Here is a 21,358-nt window from a genome sequence, read left to right as displayed (position 1 = left end):
AGTGAAATGCAGGAATGTCTGTAGTTTGAGTTTCAAGATGTGAATTTTGTACATTTTTTTTCAATTAAAATTACATATGCATTTTATATTAATTATTCCTAGTTTGCTATTTATTCATTAAAATTCTTAGGATTTGAATTTTATGTCTTCAATTTACACATTATGACTGCTTTCACTGTAGAAATGAAACTCTCTTTTTCTTCAGGCTGTTGTTCACGAAACTGAAGGTTTGCTAGGATACATCTATTGTGACTTCTTCCAGCGACCTGATAAACCACATCAGGTAACATTTATGATCTGACTTCAGCTTGGGTCTTATGTAAGCAGTAACTGTAGCATTAGTGCTATTTGCATTCCGTAAGTTAGTAAAACTTTCCTCATTTTAAAATAAATTTAAACAGGGAATGTCTGTCACTTCATTTGTGGGTTTAGGTAAAATATTTTTCAGAGCAAGCTTTCATTTAAAAAAAACATCACCCAGTAGGTTGAACTCAGACTCTGGTACAGAGTGACAGCTATTATGAAATGTCATAGAACTCTGCTTAGAGAAATGGTAGGTATTTAAACACTTATTTTCTGGCCTACTGTTTACAAGTAGAAGCAGTCTGACATTTCCACTTTCTAATCTTTACACTCAACTAATTTTTATTCTAAAGTCTCCTTAAAACTGTAGATGGTTCTAACTGTTGTGGCTCAGTCACTACCTAGTGCCTATTTGCAACAGGATTTAGTACAGTAGACACTTCACTCAGTAGAAGTATCTGCAAGTTACCACCTTCAGTGAAGAGATGAGTGGACAAACTTTAAATCTACATTAGTTTAATACATAACTCTCTTTTGCTAGTATTTCACAGTATACTAGTACTGTGTGGTACACTTGATAAAGAAGTTACTGCTGAAGGCTGAGGAGAGAAATTAATCCATACATTATGGATTTGACGTATCAGTAAATTTCTTGGCACTAGTGATACCTGTTAGAAAATTTGAATGGTTTTGATCATTCTAAACCATAAAAAATAATTTTATCTTCTAAAAGCAACACAGTCTTTCCTTTATGGAATAAATTAATTTACTTATGAATTTGAAGCATATAATAAGGATGGAGAAACAGCGCTGCTATTGAACAACACCATTAATGATTATTGAATTCTATTTGTGTAACTGAGTATATGTTCAGATTTTATTTAAGAGTTCAGTTTAATTTAATAATTGTTTTAATATCATTCATATTGTGACATTGGCTGTCTATGTTTGCTTTTATCTTGCAAAGGACTGTCACTTCACAGTTCGAGGAGGCAGGCTAAAGGAAAACGGAGAGTACCAGCTACCTGTGGTTGTTCTTATGCTGAGCCTTCCCAATTCAGCAAGGGGGGCGCCAACACTACTAAGTCCTGGAATGATGGAGAATCTCTTCCATGAAATGGGACATGCTATGCATTCTATGCTGGGAAGAACTCGGTACCAACATGTCACTGGTAAGAAAGTTATAATAGTGATTTTTTGTTTTAGTCAAACATTTCATTTCCAAAAAAAGGAATAGATTAAAGAAAATTAAAAAATAGACAGAACAAAACAAAAGAATAAAAAGAATATGAACCTAAAAATGACCGCCATGTTAGTAGTTCTATACCCTTGATGATTTGAGAATACAGTGTCAGATCCTCAGATATTATGTAAAACTCAACCAAACAACACTTGAATATTTTTTTTCCTAATAAGAATTAGGTGTTTGTATCTCTTCTTTATGTACTGTTGATCTTTATTCTATTGGTGGTATCCACTCTTGCAAACTTGTCTTACGTGGAGTTTATAATCATTGGAGTAGTTGGAGGTTGGAAAGTAGGCTGTACCTAGTGTAAAACCACAATGAATCCTGGGCTAGAAATTATTTAGGAAAATGAGTGAAGGAAAATTAGTAAATTAGGTCTTACAAAGAGTAGTGAAGGTATTGGCTGGCAGGTCTCTGGCTTCTATAACCTTCTGCAGATGTAGCAAACAGGTCAAATACCCATGCTGGCTAAGGGTCCTTAGTGTGCTACTTTTTTTTTTTACCTGTAAATAGCTTGGTATACTCTTTTTTTATAATAATGTGCTGGAAATCTGAAGTGCAGATAACTTAATAAAAAAATAAACAACAACACAAGACAGCCAAACAGATGAGATTGTAACTCCCTTGTCTGAATAATTATTTTTTAGTATGTTTTACCATTTTTATGCTAGTGATACAAAGGGGTGTCCCTTGTAGAGTAAATGTTCTATCAATAGACACCTTTGCACCTAGTGGCAAAATGCCTTTTTTTTTTTTTTTTTTTTTTTTTTTTTTTTTTTTTTTTAAGTTGTCCATTTAAAATTAAAATTGACTGAGCTGTTTCATAACTATGTCACTACTGGAAGTTTTTAAAACAGATGAACACTGCGTAATTCCTTCAGTGTAAGTGCTGTATAGTCTTTGGGACAGCTACTCCCTTGCTCCTTCCACTCATATAGCCTTGCTCATCCTGAGCTACAGGAATACTTACATGCCCAAAATAGCTCCTTTGGTGTGAGCTCTCCTCTTGTACTGAATCATGTGTATCTGTATGTCAAACTCTTGAAGGGACAGGAAGTGGCTAATTTTGAGGCTTAGATGTTCCAGGAGTCCCTGTGTATGGTTTCTGTGTTGTCTTAGCTCCAGGCAGTTCTGCATCCCAGAGGACTTCACTCCGGATCTAGCATTGCAAAAGCAGCATTGGAGGTTAGAGGTCAGTGGTGGTGTTTCTGCAGAGAATCCTTTTTTATGAATTTGGAATGAGTAACAATCAAAAGGGCTTGTCTCAGGGTTGTCTGCTAACATGGAACACAAGGGTGGTAAAGTGTGGAAACAAGATGACTACAGGTTATTGTGAGAACAGCAAATTTGACATTCTAGTTGAGATGAGCTGAGTAATCTGACATCTTTCCTGTTCTTTCTTGCCTTACTTTTCTTTAATTCAGAACTACACAGTGCAGATCATGCATTTTCAGAATATAAGGAGAATTTTTGCTATCAAATGGGTTTTTCAGCAGTAGTGGACATACAAAATCACAGTTTTATGTCAGTGCAGAAGTGCATATAGCTGATGTGTCTTTAAAAAGGTCCAGTGTGATTTGAAATTACATCAGAGCTGTATCTAATAGCAGTAAGTATTAGAATGGTAAAGGTGCTGGTGAAACGTCATGCAATGTTTGGGCATGTTCTTTTTGTGTGTCTTGTCTGAAGGTAAATTTAAACTGCAGCAGACAGAAAGAGCTAGAATGGATAGTTTCTTAGACTTTTATCTTCCCTTTGGATAACAATTGCTCAGAGAGAATACAGTTTCTCTCAATTTAGTAGGTAAAAACCAGTGTGATAAATGCTATTTGTATTAAAGAGCAGTATCAGTCTGAATCATTGAGTGTAAACAGACTATAAGTTAAGATTAAAAACTAGAGAAAGGTTTGTGGACGTCAAAGAAGTGATTACAAAGACTAGTCTTCAAAAACTAGTAAAAGCATTCTGGGGTTTAAGACTAGTTCTGAATATTGGCATTGTCTCTGGCAGACAGGTATTGAGGTGATCACCCGGTGGGTCCACTATGAAAGCAACAGCTTTTACATTGCTGACTTTAATATAGAAATTAGAAATTCAGCTTTGATTTGGCAATGTGTTACACTTTTTAAAAACTTCCATTGGGTAAGACACTGATTAAGATTAGACTGAATAAGGTTCTTGGGAAAGTGCTTTTTGGAAATAGGAACAGCTAAGTTATTACCTCATTACACTTACATGGAACACATCTTCAGTCTGCAAGAGTGCTCCTTGAATGAATGACTCGCTATTTTAAAGCAAGGTTAATATAAAGCATAAGTAAGCTCAACAAACAGATGGAATTTAAAACTTGTAACTGTGAATGGGATTAAGGCAGAGATTTATTTACATTGTAGTTTAATTTAGGTTTAGGACACTTAAATAGATTTGGTGTTTCATGTAGGGCCAGTTTGGCTACAGTCTGGTTTAGTTTAAAAAGGGTGTGATCCAGAGCTTTATAAGGTGCCTCACCCAGCTGTTCAAATATTTTGTTTTACTTTGTGATTTATAGTAAAATGTGTAGGATCATAATGAAACTTTTCTGGCAGTATGTACAATAATGGAAATAAAATATTGACTTAATAAATGAAAGAACATTAAAGTTCACCAAAAGTCCAAACTGAAAGTTGCAAAACCTTTTGGGAAGAGTTAACTATTTGTGTTAATGGAAATAGCAAATGCTAATGTGTACAATTATTCTACCTCTAGGAACCAGATGTGCTACTGATTTTGCTGAAGTTCCCTCAGTTCTGATGGAGTACTTTGCAAATGACTATCGAGTGGTTAACCAGTTTGCAAGGCATTATAAAACAGGACAGGTAGGGAAAAAAGTAAAATATTGAAAATAAGAATAAATGTATGTAGGAAAAGTATCATATTTACATGTGTTTAAAGTAGAAATAAACAAATTTTATTTGTTTATTTGTTTTAATAGATAAAATTATTTTAGTATTACAATTACAGTTATTCAGAAGAATGTTAATATTGTCATTGCAAAAAAGATAAAGGTAATCTATGGAAGAATATGGAGTTCTTATATCCAAGGCTCCAATTACATATTTAAAACTTTCAGCCTTTTTTTTTGTACAAGGCACAGTAGGTGGACAACTTCTGTGTGAATCAAGTTGTTTGGAATGGTTTAATAAAACTACAGGTAAGTTATGGCAAAAATAGGATTTGTCATTGAACTCTAAAGTCTGTCTCAAAATAAAGCTCAGATAGCCAATCATGGATGAAAATGGAGATGATTTGCAGTGTTTCAAAATTTCCATTTTTAGCACAGTGTAGGGCAGTGATTGAAATATTTTGTGATGAAAAACATAATTCTCTATTTAGGATTATATTAGGATTAGTTAAATTCTGTCAGTCATATATTTCTGCATTAAAAAGCCGATGCTGTTCTTACATGAAGTTATTTTTTATCAGTCTTGCAAGGATCTGCTTTTGTGGGGTATTTGGAAAACAGTGCTCTTTGGAACAAGGTGACTTTTGGTGGTCACTTGAAGGTATGGCAGTAGAAAATTATTTGTATTTACACAGACATTTCAAAAATTCCACTTAAGCTGTGTTGTGTTATACTTCATTGGAGCTTTTTATCCAATACTAAGCATTCAGCGGTTTTCAGTATTATGGCAGTAGAATTATGTTTGCATCCACTGAACAGTTAGGAAAAGTTGTTGCTTAACTTCTATTTTAATAGATACTGTCTGAGAAATTTGCTCTGTAATTTTTTTTTCCTTTCAACAAAGCAATAATTTCTGCAGAATTTATTGCACTAAGAAAGTTCTGTTTGAAACCTGGGAGTTAAACTCAGTTTGGGAGTGTTGGTTATTTATCTGTTCGAATTCACATGCAAAAATGGACTTTTTAATGTTCTCTGTAAAGTTCATGTAGTGTTTAAACAGCATGGAGTTAATCTGATTGCATATGAGTTCAGAGAATGAGCTTCACTAAAACATCTGAAAGAGATTTGTAGAAAATGATTTATGGCTTTGTATTTTCAAAATTACTTGACAAATCTAAACCATGTTTAGTTTCAATGCAAAAGCTTAGAACCAGACACTGTGTCCCATTTGGCATTTCCATAAACTACTTCTGTTTATTGGTGGTGAAATCTTCCCCTTTGAGAGAGCAGTTGAGAGAGGTTTGATGTAGAAATCCAGTCTTGAAGGGGGCAAGAATGGATTGTGCTGGAAGATGAGAAGAGGAGCCCGAAACTACTCTGTGGCTCTTGAGAGCTTTAGATGGCTTCCTTTTAATTGCTTTTTTTAAAATTTTTGAGTTTAAGCCATTATCCAACATCTATAAATCTGCTTTTCCTTATGTTGGTTCATCTAAGGTGATTTTAAGAATCTGATATCAGATTTCTACGTTTGTCATTTAAATACAAATAGATTGAAGTAATCTTTTCTGTTGTGTTTATGTAATGAAGTAGTTTGACCTGAAAATCCCATTTCTCTTACATTTTCAACCTCACAAAGATCTTTTTGGGGCTTACTTTCTCTGCTTGTTCTTTTAATTAATTCTTTTGTTGAGCAAATAGAAAATTCGAATTTTTTTTTGTTTATCCATTTTTTGATTGATTAGAGAAAAAAATGAGTCCGCTTTTCTCCCTTTTCAAGTGGAAGTAAGGAAAGTAGATGAAAAAGTTAAAATACGAAAACTGTGAAACCATTTCATCAATATGTTGTTCTGTCCAAGAACTTCCATTAATTTTGTTTTTATGAATTAGGAGACTGAGCCTTTCTGTGCTACAAGGATCTTTTCTGCAACAGCTACACCAACAGAGCTCTGCTGGATGTTGGCAAGAGGAGTTGCTACTGACCCAGTTTGTGTCAGAGGCAGTGCAGATAATTCGACAAAGCATCTTTCTTTTGGCGTTGCAGCATCTACACTCTAGTTTTTTGCACATAGACTTCAGGTGGTGTGGTTTTTTATATTCCTGGTGAACATATTTGCTTCAGAAAAACTTGTCAGTGTAATCTCATATTAGCCATTGCTATAAGTCAGTTGTAGAAGGACTCATCTTTGAGGATCTGCACTTATAATCAGTGCTTGTGGGAAGAGGAGGGGAAAGAGGTGTTTTGATTATTAAAACATGTGAACTGTTGAAAGTTGTATTTCAGTAGCATTGCAGAAAAAGAAATTTATGTGCAGACCTTCAAAGAGGACAGTTCATTTTGATGTAGATCATGCGGTGCTAGTCCAAAATATCTTGAAGTTTATAGAAAGCTTGTTTCTGCCTTCTGTCCCTTTTGAAAGGTTGTGCTGTTGAATGTTGAGGAGTGATAAGCCTTGCAAGCTCTTCTGTCAAAAGGAGCAAGTCTTTTGCACTTAGTTGAAAAAGTGGGCTGGTACAAATCTGTTTGCTTCAAGAAGATAACAAGCCTCCTTTTCCTTTCATCCAAAAGATGACTCAAACCAAAAATCCTTGAGATAAAATGAATAAATAGAGAGGACTGTAATAATTAGTTACTAAAGTTAGATTAGTCAGGTAAGCTCATGAAGTCAAGCCGTACCAAAATGAGAGCATTGCAGTGCTAAAATAGACAGTCTGGTGTATGGGTGCCATTCTGTATCACTGTGATTGTTTAATTTCATTTGTAAAGTGCAGAGATATGTGGTAGGTCTGAGCTAAATCATTTTAAGCTTGTGCCTCTTTGAAGGCTCTCTTGAACAAAGGCCAGTGTTTCAGCTGTTCAAATTTGAACTGAGTTCATTTTTCACAGAGATGGAATTACAAAGACAGTATTGTATTAGCATGATTACAAGAAAAAGCCCACAGATAGTAAAGGGTTGTAATGTATTGCAGTTACTACACAATGGTGACGAGTTAAGCATGCTTTGGGGCACAGGGAATTCTGTTCTTTTAGCCACCATGAAAAACATGCTGAAAAATTCATTCCAGGATCTTAAAGTTACTTATTGGAGAAGGATAGAAAAGTGAACCTCAAAGTAAAGAGTGCATTGTTTAAATTTAAAAAATGGAGTGGTTATTCAATGACATAGTTTTAGCCAGAGCTCTGTGAAATCTTTATTTCAGAAGATAGATGACAGTCTCATTCTGGTTTTATCTGAGAGTTCATCTTTCAGGAGAAGTGAAGTAAGAAGGCTGCTGCCTTTTTTTAATTCATTCAGCTGCTTATTAAGGGGCTTTTTGAGATTGTAATGGATCTAGGAGGAATAGATTCAATTGCCTGAAACAGTACATGCTCCAGTTCAAGATCTCAGCATATCTCTGTGCATGACATTCACAGAAACATACCTTGGAATGGAGTTGTGATCTTTGAAAAACCCTCTGTAGTAAAATTTTGCTTCCCTGAAGTCTTTTGGGAAAAGTGTTTTGGGAAAAATAAGTGATTTCTTTATCAATTTAAGTTCTTTTAATTTAACCTAATTTTGTCATTGTTTTTCTGCTAAGCTAAATTCTACTTGGCTTGTGAATTATGATCACAACAAAATCTTTGAGCCAGCTTAGTGACTATCACACTGAGAGATTTAAGGAAGACAAATATTTTTTCTTCCTTTGCCTTTTTGTCGACAAGCGTAGTCATTAGAATGACTTGTACTTTCTTCTTGATTTTAGTCTGCTCAAACAGTAGAGCTTGCTCTTCAATGCACAGTAGATTGACATCGATTGTTTGACATTCATATGGCTACAAAAAAAGTTAACAGAATTTTCTTGGAGACTTCTTGTAAAATTACCTGTATTTTACTCGGTCTCTAGAATTTCGTCTTGTCATCATTTAATACAGAAGAAATATAAAATTGAAATAGCATTATGTTTGAAAGAGTTTATTTGACCTTAGGTAGGAGGACTCTTGACTTGAATCCTCTTAAATGATAACTTCGTAAAACATGCATATTTGCTATTGCTAAGCTTTTGGTTGTTCAGATCTGTGACACTGACAAATTGCAGTTTAAGAATTTCCATCAGTTTTCTCTTACTTTGCTGTGTCCAACATACAGATGCCCCTACAAGAAATCAGTTTTGTTGTACTAGTTCATTAGGGGAAAAAAGCCTTCAAAAAGCTGCCATAACTTGCTGATAGGTTTTGTGCTTAGCAAAATCTGTTCAAAATTCTATAGGTTTCCTTGTTGAAACAGTGTTATTGCAAACCCAGATGTACTTTAGTTCCAAGATGAAAGGGCATTGAAGGCTATGCCCTACTTGTGTACAAAGACATTCATAGAACAGCAAGAATAATTGTCCAAGCAAAATACTTTCACCAATTCTAACTTCTTTTCTACTTTACTTTCTGCCTTATTAAATTCTCTGATTTTATAGCATGCTTGACCTAGCCAACTTATGACCTTGAGAAGAGGTTGCAAGCCTTAGCAAGTACTGCATAAAGCAGCTGTGCAACCAGAGCATTTTTCTTACCTGCTTCAACCTTGAGATTCCAGAGACAATTGATAAAATTTTCTTCACTTAGGTGCAACTTCTCTAGAGCTGGGTTTTTATTTTGTGAACACTGTTTGTCTTGAAGTCATGTAATTTGCAGAGAATCTAAACATATGGCTTTGCCATATCTGTAGACTTCCTTGGATTATTTCTTGAGTGCTTGAACACACTATAAAAGCACTAGGTATGATTTTAGAGTCAAGTTTAATACCTAGCATCTCTATAATACTGTACAACTCGTGGTACCTTTCTTAATATTTTAGCAAGAATGCAGTTATTTTAACCATATTTTATTTGCTTGGTTAAGGAAGCTGCTAGAAAAGAGAAGAAAATGTTTGTTAGGGAAAACATCTATTGAAAAGCTTCAGCAAGCAGTGGAAAAAGTGTAAGGTCAAGCATTCATAGACAGATGTTCTTAAAAATCTGACATTAAAAAGTCTTTGAATGTATTTGCGGACATCTGGATGGAAAATCAAAAAGTTTGTTTAATGACTTGAAAAGTGTTTCTGACTTTGCAGTATGTGGTGGCATGGATAATTTTATTGCCATAGATGTGGAATAAATTTAACTTTGTTAAAATTTTCAAAGGGTATATATTTACTGTTCAGTACAACTAAATATTTTTATGTGGGTTAGGGTAGAAGGTCTGATGCTGTCTCGGTTGAAATTATGAAAACACAGTATTATTAACCTCAGTATTATAAGTTATATGATGTGGGAGGGCTTTAACTGCCCCAGTCTGTTCTTTTTGTCTAAAAATAGTAATAACATCTTTAACAGGCATATAAGGGAATATGGAATCAGTTTATAGAAAAACACAGATTTCACTTAGTGATTTGTCTATTGCTGTGTGGATTAATGCTGATATCTTAATTGGCCATTTAATGCTTTGCTCAGCAAATATTTCCTTCCTCAATGCAAAGCACTTCAAATGTGTTTTATTACCACGAGGGTTTTTCTTTTATCTTCAACTTCTTCTAGTAATTAGCTATTTAAACACAATTTACAAATAAAGAATAAGTCTAAATGTGATCTCTTCTTTGTTTTTTTTTTTCAAGCCGCTACCAAAAAACATGGTGTCAAGACTATGTGAGTCCAAGAAGGTGTGTGCTGCAGCTGATATGCAACTCCAGGTATATGTTTTGCATTCTCGTTTCTACTCTCTATTCAGCACTTACAAAACATATTTTAGTTCTTATAATTTGACCAGATTTTTTTATTTTAATGTAGATAAAATGAAATGTAAATGTAAAATGTAATGTAGATGTGTTATCTAAGTATATGCAAATCAATTAATTAATTTTGTATTAATTGTTATGATTGTTTTTCTGAACATATTCTATCTGCTTAAACCTAAATACTTATATCTATAGCAAAATAGCATGAAAATGACAGCTTTTGAAAATGGTCTCAAATGTAGTTTAGATTTTCCAAATGTAGATTTAAGATTGAATTCTTGAATTAATGGAATCATTTAAGGAGAACTTGAAGTTGAGGATTTATTGTGTACCTTGGATCATTAAATTATAGTAAGACTGAGAGATACAGACTACCATAGTAAAATGAAACCAGCATATTTATTTACTGCAATGTGATTTGAGGTCCTCTTCTGCAGCTCTAGAGAAAAGTGGCCACTTCTCACATCAAAATTTCTGGCTGAACTGTAAGGATGTAAGACTTCTCTCTCACAGTGCTAGGAGAAGTAAATAAATTCATAAATCTGTATTTTCTGTGGGTAGGTGTGATTGATCAGTGATTTCCATAAGCAATCAGCTGCTCCTGGGGCCTCTTTAGAGTCTGTCTTGGAGTCACTGCACACCCCATGGCTCAAGAACACCCACTTCTGGTGGGCTCAAGTTCCCGTGGGTGCCCAGTGAGTGACTGGTGCTGGCAGTGATGCAGTGATTTAGCAGGCTGCTTGCCATCGCGTTTTTCTCATGCAAATTAAGTTCAACTAGTTTCAACCCATGCCAAATGACCATAATGCCATACTGAATAATATTATTCATTTCTTACTTTCAGCGCTATGTTTTTGGAGATGCCAGGTGTAAAACCTGCAGAAGTGTGCACTCATTTCAAAGAGATAGATTGGCAGAGCTGTTCTGTTGAACAGTTCAGGAAAAATTGTCCCAGAAAGGTTGACTACATGTCAAATATGAAGCTAATATCTTTCATATTAGAAGTGCATACTGTTACACATATAGATGAAAAAAATACAATAATTAATTGAAGCAAAATATATTTTAATTTGGAGATGCAAAGTATATATGTGCTGCCAGCTATGTCTGAAAATACTGTGAATGATGATTCTAATACTGATCTTCAGACTTTGCAAACTATATTCTGTATTGATGGATGGCTAGATGCTATGTTAGCTATATTTGACCTTTAAAAGAAGAAAAAATGCTGACAAATATTCCAGCAGTGTGGAAAACACCTGGAGATTCTTCTGTGGTCTGTTCAGAAAATAAGTCTATTGGCTCGTGAAAGTAAGAAATATTGCTGCTTTTTTGTAACTGTAATACCTCTGAATTTTCTTTTAGGTCGTGTAATCAGTTTCTCAGAAGGAAAGATAGGAGAGTCCATACATCTTCTCCTAAGGCTTTTGCCAGGCAGATTGAATCCCAGAGTCTTTCAGTCAGTAGTAACTGGAAAATGCCTTAAGTATGTGCATATTAATGCTATTAAGCAGACAAGGAGCTAGAAAGAACTGTAATCGAGTGAAACAAATAAATACCAATGTAAATGCAAAATAGAATGGAAAATGAAGATAAAAAACTATTTGATGGAGTTTTTATATTTTTAAGTCTTTTGAGAAATGTGTTTTACTGAAATTAGAAATCATCATCTACTTACTGCTTGATATTAAGTATTAGCTTGCTCCTCAGCAGTGTCACCTAAAATCATGTGGTCCTCGGCTGTGTTTCCCATTTCAAAGGCTTGTGTAAACAGACAGAACTGTGGTTTGTAGCTGGAAATGCATGTGGGTATAAAGTCCATCCAAGTTTATTTTCAGGGATGGTTTTTTTAACCATACTATCCAGGTGGCCTGGCTCATAGCTTTCTTCCCACACTGTACCTGTGCCAGGATCAAGGGAGAGCTTATAGTTGACTTCAGTGACTCATTTCCCTGTCACCACATTGTTCCTTAGGCAGAACATTTCATTGGCCTTCAGTTGACATTTCCCCACTTCCTGGCTGTGAGTTGAGCTTTTGCTCCTTGACCACAAACTGCTTCACTCCAAATTTCACTTTAGAGAAAGTCCCCTGCTGTGCAGATGCAGTTCCCTCATCTTGTGAGGAACACTGAAGAGCAGCTGCAGACAGGTCCAAAGAAAGATTGGAGATAGAAGAAAGAGGATCAAGGCTGTGCTGAAGTCTATTGTCAGATGCTGAAGTTCCTCGTGATTGATTTGGGTTTTGTAGAGAGGAGAGGGGAAGTTGGTGTGAAATGACAGCTGCAGGGTTAAAAACGTCTAAGGTGACAGGAGAAAGTGAGATTTTTAGGGCTATTATATCAGGTCATTTTCAGGTCTATTCATGGTACTTACTGTAGCTCATGCTCTCAGTTACCCTTGCTGCCATAAACCTGTAGCTTTTGTTAAACTATGTAAAAAAAAAAAAAAAAAAAAAAAAAAAAGAATGGGATTCTAGTGACTAGGAATGCAAAGCCATTGTAAAGCCTCTTTCTCTTCTTATATATATATATAAGAGATAAAAATTATTGTAGTTTTTGCAGTGTAGTATAGGTTTCTCTTGATCTTTTTAGTCTGAACAGGTGCTGCCTTCTCTGCATTTGTAGATGGACAATGTTGAGTGTCTTGTTCAGTGTTGCTACCTGGGACGCAAAACTTGCAATGTTGCAATGGGTGATTGTGCAAGTTGAGTCTTGCTGACGTCTCTTATCCTCATTAGCCATGTAGGAAACAAGCAGGAAATCTAGGAATAGCTCCTGCAAGTCTCGGTTTATTCACCCCCCTGCTTATAACCCTCAGTTTTTCTTGGAAAAAAATCAATGTGCACATTAGTTATTTGTCATGAGAGACTGTCAAAAGGTCTATCAGAATTCTCTATATTAGAAGACAGCTTTTTCGAACAGAAGGAATATACTCCTTTAGAAACAGTCATGATTTTGGTGAAACTATATGTTTTATCCAGAACAAATAAAAAGATGCTGAATTCTGATAAATTATTGAAGAGTTCAGAATGATTTGCTCTAAAATTTCCTAATAAAGAAGCTTTTCTGAGGTTCAGGAGGCTGTTTTATTTAGATAACCTAAAACATCCAAACAACTTTTTCTCCGTAAAATTTTGTGGTTTTGGTTCCTGGAATAGTGTATTTGTCATTGGGAATGGTATTGCATTCTGGGAGTGTGACTGGGCCTGAATCTCCAGCCAAATTATTTGCTTCATTCATTGCAAAAAAGCTTTTTGAGGCTCCTTATTGTCAACTTTCCTATGAAATGTGCCTACCACATGATGACCTCTTCCCTTAAACATCTGGATCCATCAAACTTCTCAAAAAATCTTGTGTTGCACAGCAGTGGGTGTCCTCTGTCTTCCTTGTGCTTCCTTGATAGATAGAAAGACAGAAAATCTTCATACTAAAAAAAAAGGCTGCAGTCATTTCTTCTGTCCATGCCTGTTTCATGTTTTTTGTTCCAGTGCCAGAGAACCGGCTTTGCTTGGAAAATCTTTTTAATGGAGCAGCTTTCCCACTGTGAGAACACCTCAGTAATCTGGTCATGCACCTACATTCTGCTGTACTTCACATGCATAAAAATTGCTCATGCAGCAGCTTTTACTTCTGGCAAAGTATCCTCCTGGTGCAGTATGCTTTGAGCTAAGCTTACCCTTTAGCAATTTATTGCTCTAATGGTGAGCTAAAATAAAGGAAAAATCTGCCTTAGTACTATGCTGTTGCAGGGTTCTAGCAGAAGCTCAGTAGCATCAGGTACAGCTCTGTGTAGTGGGTATGGTGCCTTTAGGTCAAAGGTTGGACTTGATAATCTTGGAGGTCTTTTCCAACCTCATTGCTTCTCTAATATTCTTGACATGATTCTTATGTTCACTGCCTAAGCCATAACTTGCCCCTGCAGGGGTGAAGTGTTCTCATGGTGGCATGTACACATCTTGAAATAACTTATTTTTGCAGTATCCACTTAAATAACTTAAAAATAGGGCCTTTTTATTAAATCTATTTTAAAATACTTACCTTGAAAAGGGGAATTATTGGAGCACTTTAGGGACAGATCCTAATTGATTTTAAAAATGCAGACAATTTATTACTCCATGTGTGCTAAGTGACCTAAACATGGATTTATGAAAGGTCATGATGGTGGTGGTTGGTGTTCTCCAAAAACCTGTTTCTCTCCTTGTATAACATTAGTATCTTACACTAACAATAGCAGATTTCCAAACCATGTATATTTAAACTGTTCCCTCTCCCTAGTCCATCTCTCATGTTCTTTTCTTTGTGTCTTTTTTGGTTTTCGTATGCCAAAGACAAATGTATTTTCTCTCTTCAGGTATTTTATGCTGTCTTGGACCAAATCTACCACGGTAAACACCCTCTAAAAAAGTCAACGACAGAAATTTTAAAGGAAACACAGGAGAAAGTTTATGGATTGCCATATGTACACAATACAGTGAGTAGCAACAGAATAACTGTACAAACTGCACCTTTTCTTTGATAGCATAATAATACCTCCCTCTCCCTGACTCTTGCCCTGCATGCTTACATGCTTCTTGCTGCATTAATATACTGAAATAGGTTTCTTTCTTTCACTCACTTTTTCCAACAAACTACTCTCCGGATCTTTTCAGCCCAAAATCAAAATTAATGTACTTGCTTTTGTATAGTTATAGTCTCATAATGATGAACTTGATTACCTTGCTTTTATTTTCTTAGTAAGGAAGGCACTGGAAACAATACTGGAAAGAGGGTTTATTCTAACTTTAAAGGCTGCTTATAAAAGGCAGCAAAACACTGTGCTACACGTTGGTGTTTGTATGTGGTCAGCATGAGAGAAAGTGTGAAGCAGGAAATGGAAGTGTGTTTCTTTCACTGTATTCTTGTGACATTTGTCATGTCATTTATCCTTTCACATGCTATGAAAGTGTAAAAGCCTGGAGTTCTACTGAGCTATGTAATTTTCACCTTCATCATGATATGTGTTTGTTCTGTGCTTCATGTGACAGCCCAAGGTGCAGTTTGCATAGACAGCAATCATGGGATTTCCTGGTCTATGTGAAGCTAAATTCCCACCTGGAGCCTGTCTCCCCAGTCACTGTTTGACACTGTGGTCGGAATATCCAAATCCTTTTTCTGCTTCTCATAAAATGTACTTTTCTTCTTAGCAAAATGTGTATTTCCTTCTCTGAGAATGGTGTTGGGACATCCATTTCTTTGTCAAAACTCTACTGCCACTGCTCACACCTCCAAAAAAGTGTAACATCTTGTAGTGACTATAGAATCATTTTGAAGTGCGACAGCAAGTTTTGGCCTGGAACTTAATCCCAGCAAAATGTACTGTGGATTTATGAATACTCAAAAAGTCTGTGTTTATATTTATTGAATGTAGCATTACTGCAAGAACTGTAAGACAGTTTAAATTTCAGCAAAACAGAGAAAAATTGCATTAGAATAACATTAGTACTCTGTAGAGTAATTAACGTCTGGGGCAGCAGGCGTTGCACGCAGCAGTGTTTGCATTGGCTGCGTTGATGCAGACAGGCACGGGAGCTGGTGCCACATGCAAGGCAGAAAGGAAGTCAGATGGAAGCACAGAGAAGCAGCACCCCACTAGACTTTGTTTGTCTGAATAATGCAAATCTCAATCTCTGGCTGGCCATTGCTTATCTGTTCGAAAGTATACAAAGTTGACTGCTGGCTCCTGGAGGATGAAATTCCACTGGGATTTCATTGCTCCGTTACTGAATCCAGAAGCTGACGACTGCCAGGCAGGGGGCAAGGAAATGTATATGCCTGGTTTTTTAATGTCTGGCAGGTTTGTTGCCAGAGGAAGTTAGTGTTACTGAGTCTGAAAAATGAAGAGCAATTTTGCACAGGCTGGATTATTGAGTTCTTATGATATTTTTAAAAAGCAAACAAATCTTCCTTTTGGTTCTTCTAAGAAAGCAGGATAAACAAAATAATAATGGCCATACTTTTTCCAGCCACTTCTTCCTGAATATACATTGTGTCAAAATCTGTGCACTGTGGGGAATTCAGTACTCTGCTTTTGCCCCAAACTTTTCTTCAAATCATAGCTTATTTCTTACCTCTTGCAAAGTCAGTTCTCATTTATTATGGCCTGCCTTGCAGTTGATGATACTGTCTGCTTTTGGTGGATGTCCCCTGGTCTCTGCCTTTGTCCCCAGGATGCCCAGAGAGCCTTTTGAACATATATCGGATGACCCTTTGATCAATCTGAGACATGATCAAAGTTTCTCCCCATAATCTGTTGCTTAGTCCCCTCATGTCCCCCAAGTTCAGACTTGAAAACTACTTTCCCTTGAGACAGTCATCAAAACTTAATGGTGTGCCATTGCTAGTCCTTCGCCAAGCATAATAATTCCTATCTCCTGCTGGGGGGGTTGGTTCAATATTGTAACAGAAAATGACACACAGGGTAAACAGACTCTGCAATCATAGTGGAGTTTGCAGCCTCCTGCAGTTACAGGAAAGAGCTCTCAATAATGAAGTGGTTGTACAATAAACAGCAACTGCCCAGATTATCATACCTGTATTTTCTTTGTAAGTAGTTTTAGTTACTGATTCTTATTTTCAGAAAATTATTATGGACTTACCTATTAATTGTCTGTGCATTCTAATAGCCTTTTCTAATCTGGAATTTTGGTGAGAGATGCTGGTTTGACTGTGACTGTGAGGAAAGAAGGTTTTGAAGAGTTAGGCATAGTGAATCTGGGTTCGTTTTTAGAACATTGCCAAATAGTCCCTTTAGTATTTTTTTAAAATTACGTGGTCTTCTGGTTGACTTTTCTTCCAGAAACAGCTGAATTTCTTGTGTAGTGCTTGAATACAAAGTGTGATGATGCAATTAACCCACACACATCATTATAATTATATTTGATAGGAGGCAACATGTTGTTATGTAGGGTGCCTTTGATATTTTTTGGAACACTGAATAATTTGCTATATGCCTTTTTGTTTGAGCATATTAAAAATGTGTATTAGTTCAGAAGGACCACCTTTACTGATGCCATAAAATGTGCATCAGGTTACAGGTTTAATTATGGTTATGCAGTTTTGTCCAGAGTGCAGATTTCTTTGGCAGCATGACCTGTGGTTGCTGGTGTTCGGAAAAACTGAAACACCTGTGAGACCAAAAGTGTTAGCCAGCCAAGGCAAGGCAGGTATTGTGAGAGATGCCCTAGAGCAAAGACGTGTATGAAAATGGTGTATCACCAATGTGATTGTTAGTCTGTCTTCTTCCTGCAGCTGGGAGGACTCTGCCCAGACAGGGATCCTGACCTTGGAGGGCTCCACCTAGGTCCTTGTCTTAACTTGCTATGGTTGTGTCTGTCATGTTCCTGACAAAGGAAATCAATGGATGAGATGCAACTTAACATTTGGAGTGCTTGCTCAGGGAGGCTGTCAGGCACTATGGAAAGATGTGGTTTGCTATGGGTGTGGAAAACACCGGGAACATACAGGAGCATGGGTGTTTGGTCAGCTGAGGAGGAGCTGATGTCAATTGGCAGAACTGGCTTCTCTACAGAGAGAAAATAGTTTTTGCATCACACATGGCTGCCATGAGCCAAAGCCTCCTGTTTTGTTGTTGTTGAAGAAAACCTGTGTACAAGAAAGCGTAGTTTTAACAGGCTTATTCCTCAGCCTACTGAGGGCTAGTTGGCACTTTGGGTGAAGTATCTCATAGAATCTACCATCTGTGTCCTTGTCGTATCCACTGTTATAGGATTTCTTGTTAGGTTTTTGGAATGACTACTAACGTGCAGTTATATATAACTCTGTTTCTGTATGTGAATTTCATGTGAATATCAGTAATGCATATAAAAAGAATAAATAGACTGAGCAAGCAATGAGGCAGCTGGCTTAAAGTAAGTAAGTGATAACCTTTGACCTCTGGTAAAAGTGGTTTTGAATTCTGAAAACTTAACTCAAGTGGTGAGCATAAATCTTAAAATTATTGGTAAGAAAGGCTACGTAGTGGCTACCTATTAAATTTTAAACTGTAATTTCACTTCATATTTATTTTGTCTAAAACCTTCCAAAATTTATTTTAGATTTATTAGGCTAAACTATGATGTAACTTTAGAACCTAAGCAAAACTGAAAGCCAGATTAAAGGAAATGTAAAAAAAAACCAGTTAAAAGGTAGAACGGGTGCTATTGGCAAAGAGCTTTTAAAGAAAACAGTTCTGGATGGCAGATGAAGGAATAAAATTTATGGTGCTAATCAATAAGATGCTAAAAAGAGCTCAGTGGGAGAAAAAGCCTGTATATCTGACTATCTGTGAAAGGGAGGTTATCAGAAAAGTGAAAGCTATATGAAAGTGCGAAGAACAGAATACAGGGTAAGTTCTAATGATCCAGAAGTAAAACTGGAAGTTTCTAGCAGCTTAGAAACCAAACCCAACAAAAATTGTTAAAAACAATGCATCAGAAAGAGGAAGGCTGCCAGATATTTGCTGGAACTGGAACACAGTTAAGTATGATGATTCAAAAGACATTATGTAGTTATCCAAGAGATTGAACCAAGGATACAAACCGTCCTGATGCACAAAAGCTTTGGCAGTAAAGGACCAAGCCCTTTAAAACTTTATTAAGATAATAAAAAGTAGAAATCATTATATGACTAGAGATAATGACTAAAAGAATGGAAGAATTCAGAATAAAAAAGGTTAGAAATGCTGAGTTGCAAATTGCAAGTAAAGAAGGTAATAGAATTCCATAATTACTCAAGAAGCAAGAGGAGAGTGGGAGAAAGAAAAACAATAAATGTCAGAGAAAGCAGTGATATTCTATTCTGCCTCAGCATTTTTTGAAAATAAGTGAAATTTTATAAGTAATGCATGCAATTTTTAAGATGGATTGAAACAGTACTGAGATTATGAAACAAATAGATTAGTTGCAGTCAGATGATCAGTATTTAAGCTTGTTAAAACATTCAGTGACTTAGATGAATTATCACTCACAAGCTCATGAAAAAGTAGTGTTATGATAACTGCTCTTATAAGGGAGAAGAACTTGAGAACTGTAGACTAATTGTTCAGATTTTGTTGCTCAACAAGCAGTAGAAGCAATTATTAAGCAGCTTCTAAGTACCTTGAGAACAATCAAGTGAGCAAAATAGCCCCAGTTTTGTTCTGAAGTGCCTAAGGTGGAAAAAATCCACTTTCTTCCTAAGACATTGATTAACCTTGGAAACAGGTTGTAAGTAATTGATAGCATAACTACTCTTAGCAAGCTTTCTGACACTTGCAAGTTATAGTTGTACAACCAAACTGTAGATTTGTGGCTGAGTCAATACACAGAAAACATGCTGACAAAGGTGAAAGCTTAGTTTCAGACAGGGATATTTTAAGTGGACATCGCCAGGAATCTGTTCAGATTGGAAACATGAACTATGAGGAAAGTTAAGGAAATCCAGTATTTGGCTAGCAAAGAGACCTTTATGAGCAATCATGAATGGTATTGAGAACCTTTGTGAAAAATCGTTTGGAATTGAGGCTGTGATTATTTGTTTCTTATTAATGAGAAAATAGTAGGAGGGGAAAAATTATATAATTTATAGCAGATGTGACTATGGGTAGTATCTAATCTTTTAAAGTATTGTTCATTTTTTCCCTCATTTGTTGAAGAGAGAAGCAGACACCTAGTGTCTTAAAGGTAGTTTTAAAGAAACCACTGTTGTAGATCACAGAGACATAGGTTTCATAGTAAAGCCAAAGAACCTTTAGAGAGGATGGCTTTTCCACTTTTTCTCCCTCTGCAGTTACTTGAGAGGTACTGATGTTGCTCATATTGCACTTTTTTGAGTTTTGAAGAGAGATGAAGTCATATGTTAGTACTCAACCCTTGAAGTTTGTGTAACCCCTTTAAGGTGATTTTTTACCTTGCCATGTTGGAAACTAAAGTTGTTTATACAGAGTGCAAGTCCCTGGATTAGTTTTCATATGAGCCTTCTTAAAAGTATACTTTAAAATTAAATTGAAGAGTCTGGGTCTGAGGAAAAGATTAATAAAGGAATGCACAGTAAACTCTGGAGAAGTGATAGTTCTATAAATAATTAATAGCTAAAAGCCGTTTCAAGAAGATTGGTGCCCTGCTGAGGTCAGTATTAAAGTAGATGCTGGGACTTTCAAAAGCTCTTAAAGTCACCTTTCAAGGTTTGTTTAGGTTTCTGTCTTTGTGGAGTTGAGTTCATTTTATGATAAAGAAAATGCTGATAGCAAATACTGTGAAGATTTGTTTTCCAGTGGTTATATGACACTATTCACTGGGCAACTATCTACAGCAGTAGAGTGTTTACAGATATCATAAGATATGAAGCACTTTTAAGGAAATTCTTTTCCTAAGTGTTAGCCCCATGAAACTCAAACATACTTTAGTGATAGTATTGACCATATTTACCATGTGGTAGACCATATTAAGGAACAGTGCAAGAAGTAGTTGCATAGGTTTCCTGTTAACATTTTGAATATATTTAGATATGTTGTACATATATATGAAAACATATATAGTTTCATCTAGTTTGATGTAGTTCTGTTTTCATGGCTCACATGCTCTTTTTCCTTCCTGAGATTGCAGTACTGGAGCTATATTTGCAGTGATAGATACAACTGAATACATCATTGCCATAAACACAGCCTAGAGAGTCTGAAATGAAGTTCTCTTCAAGTGCACTGTCCTTTCTATGAAAAGTCAAAACAGAAAAGAACCAGACAGAGGAACTATTAGCACTTTTGCTTCACAGAAGGTGGCTGAGGTAGGGTGTATGTAATTTCTTTAAATTCACACTGCACTTGTGGCAGATTAAGGATTAAAGTCATGATCCCTTAAATCCATTTCTAGAATGACTCTAGCCAAAGATAGTAAATAAACAGTACTGTAAAACAGGAAGTGATTTCATCTTCCAGTGTTGGTTCAGATACTTTACTTGATTAAGGGTATACTTGCAAATATATTTTGCAGTTACTATGTTGCTTGGGGTATTTCTTGGATTTTGTAAGGGCTTATCCTAGGCAGCATTCATGATTTTTATTTTAAACTAATAGGTCAATACCTAAAATTAGGTTTAATTTGGCTTCAGTGCAAGTCTGTACCCAGAGGAAACAGTGACCTGATTCTATTTGTCTCAGGCCTATGAATTTATATCTTAG

General features: G+C 35.9%; 1 protein-coding gene across 1 annotated transcript in view; it reads left to right on the top strand.

The window, feature by feature from the left end:
- MIPEP (mitochondrial intermediate peptidase) overlaps positions 1 to 21,358 on the top strand; it is a 64,254-nt gene that overhangs the window by 28,860 nt on the left and 14,036 nt on the right. Inside the window, exons 12-16 of the mRNA XM_066313074.1 lie at positions 206 to 283; positions 1,271 to 1,475; positions 4,295 to 4,404; positions 10,049 to 10,123; positions 14,519 to 14,638. Coding sequence (XP_066169171.1) covers positions 206 to 283; positions 1,271 to 1,475; positions 4,295 to 4,404; positions 10,049 to 10,123; positions 14,519 to 14,638 — 588 coding nt within the window. The remainder of the gene's footprint in view (positions 1 to 205; positions 284 to 1,270; positions 1,476 to 4,294; positions 4,405 to 10,048; positions 10,124 to 14,518; positions 14,639 to 21,358) is intronic.

This window comes from Sylvia atricapilla, chromosome 2, assembly GCF_009819655.1.
Source record: "Sylvia atricapilla isolate bSylAtr1 chromosome 2, bSylAtr1.pri, whole genome shotgun sequence".
Lineage (NCBI taxonomy): Eukaryota > Metazoa > Chordata > Aves > Passeriformes > Sylviidae > Sylvia > Sylvia atricapilla.
The sequence above is the reverse complement of the archived record's forward strand: the minus strand, read 5'-3'. Positions and strand labels throughout refer to the sequence as shown.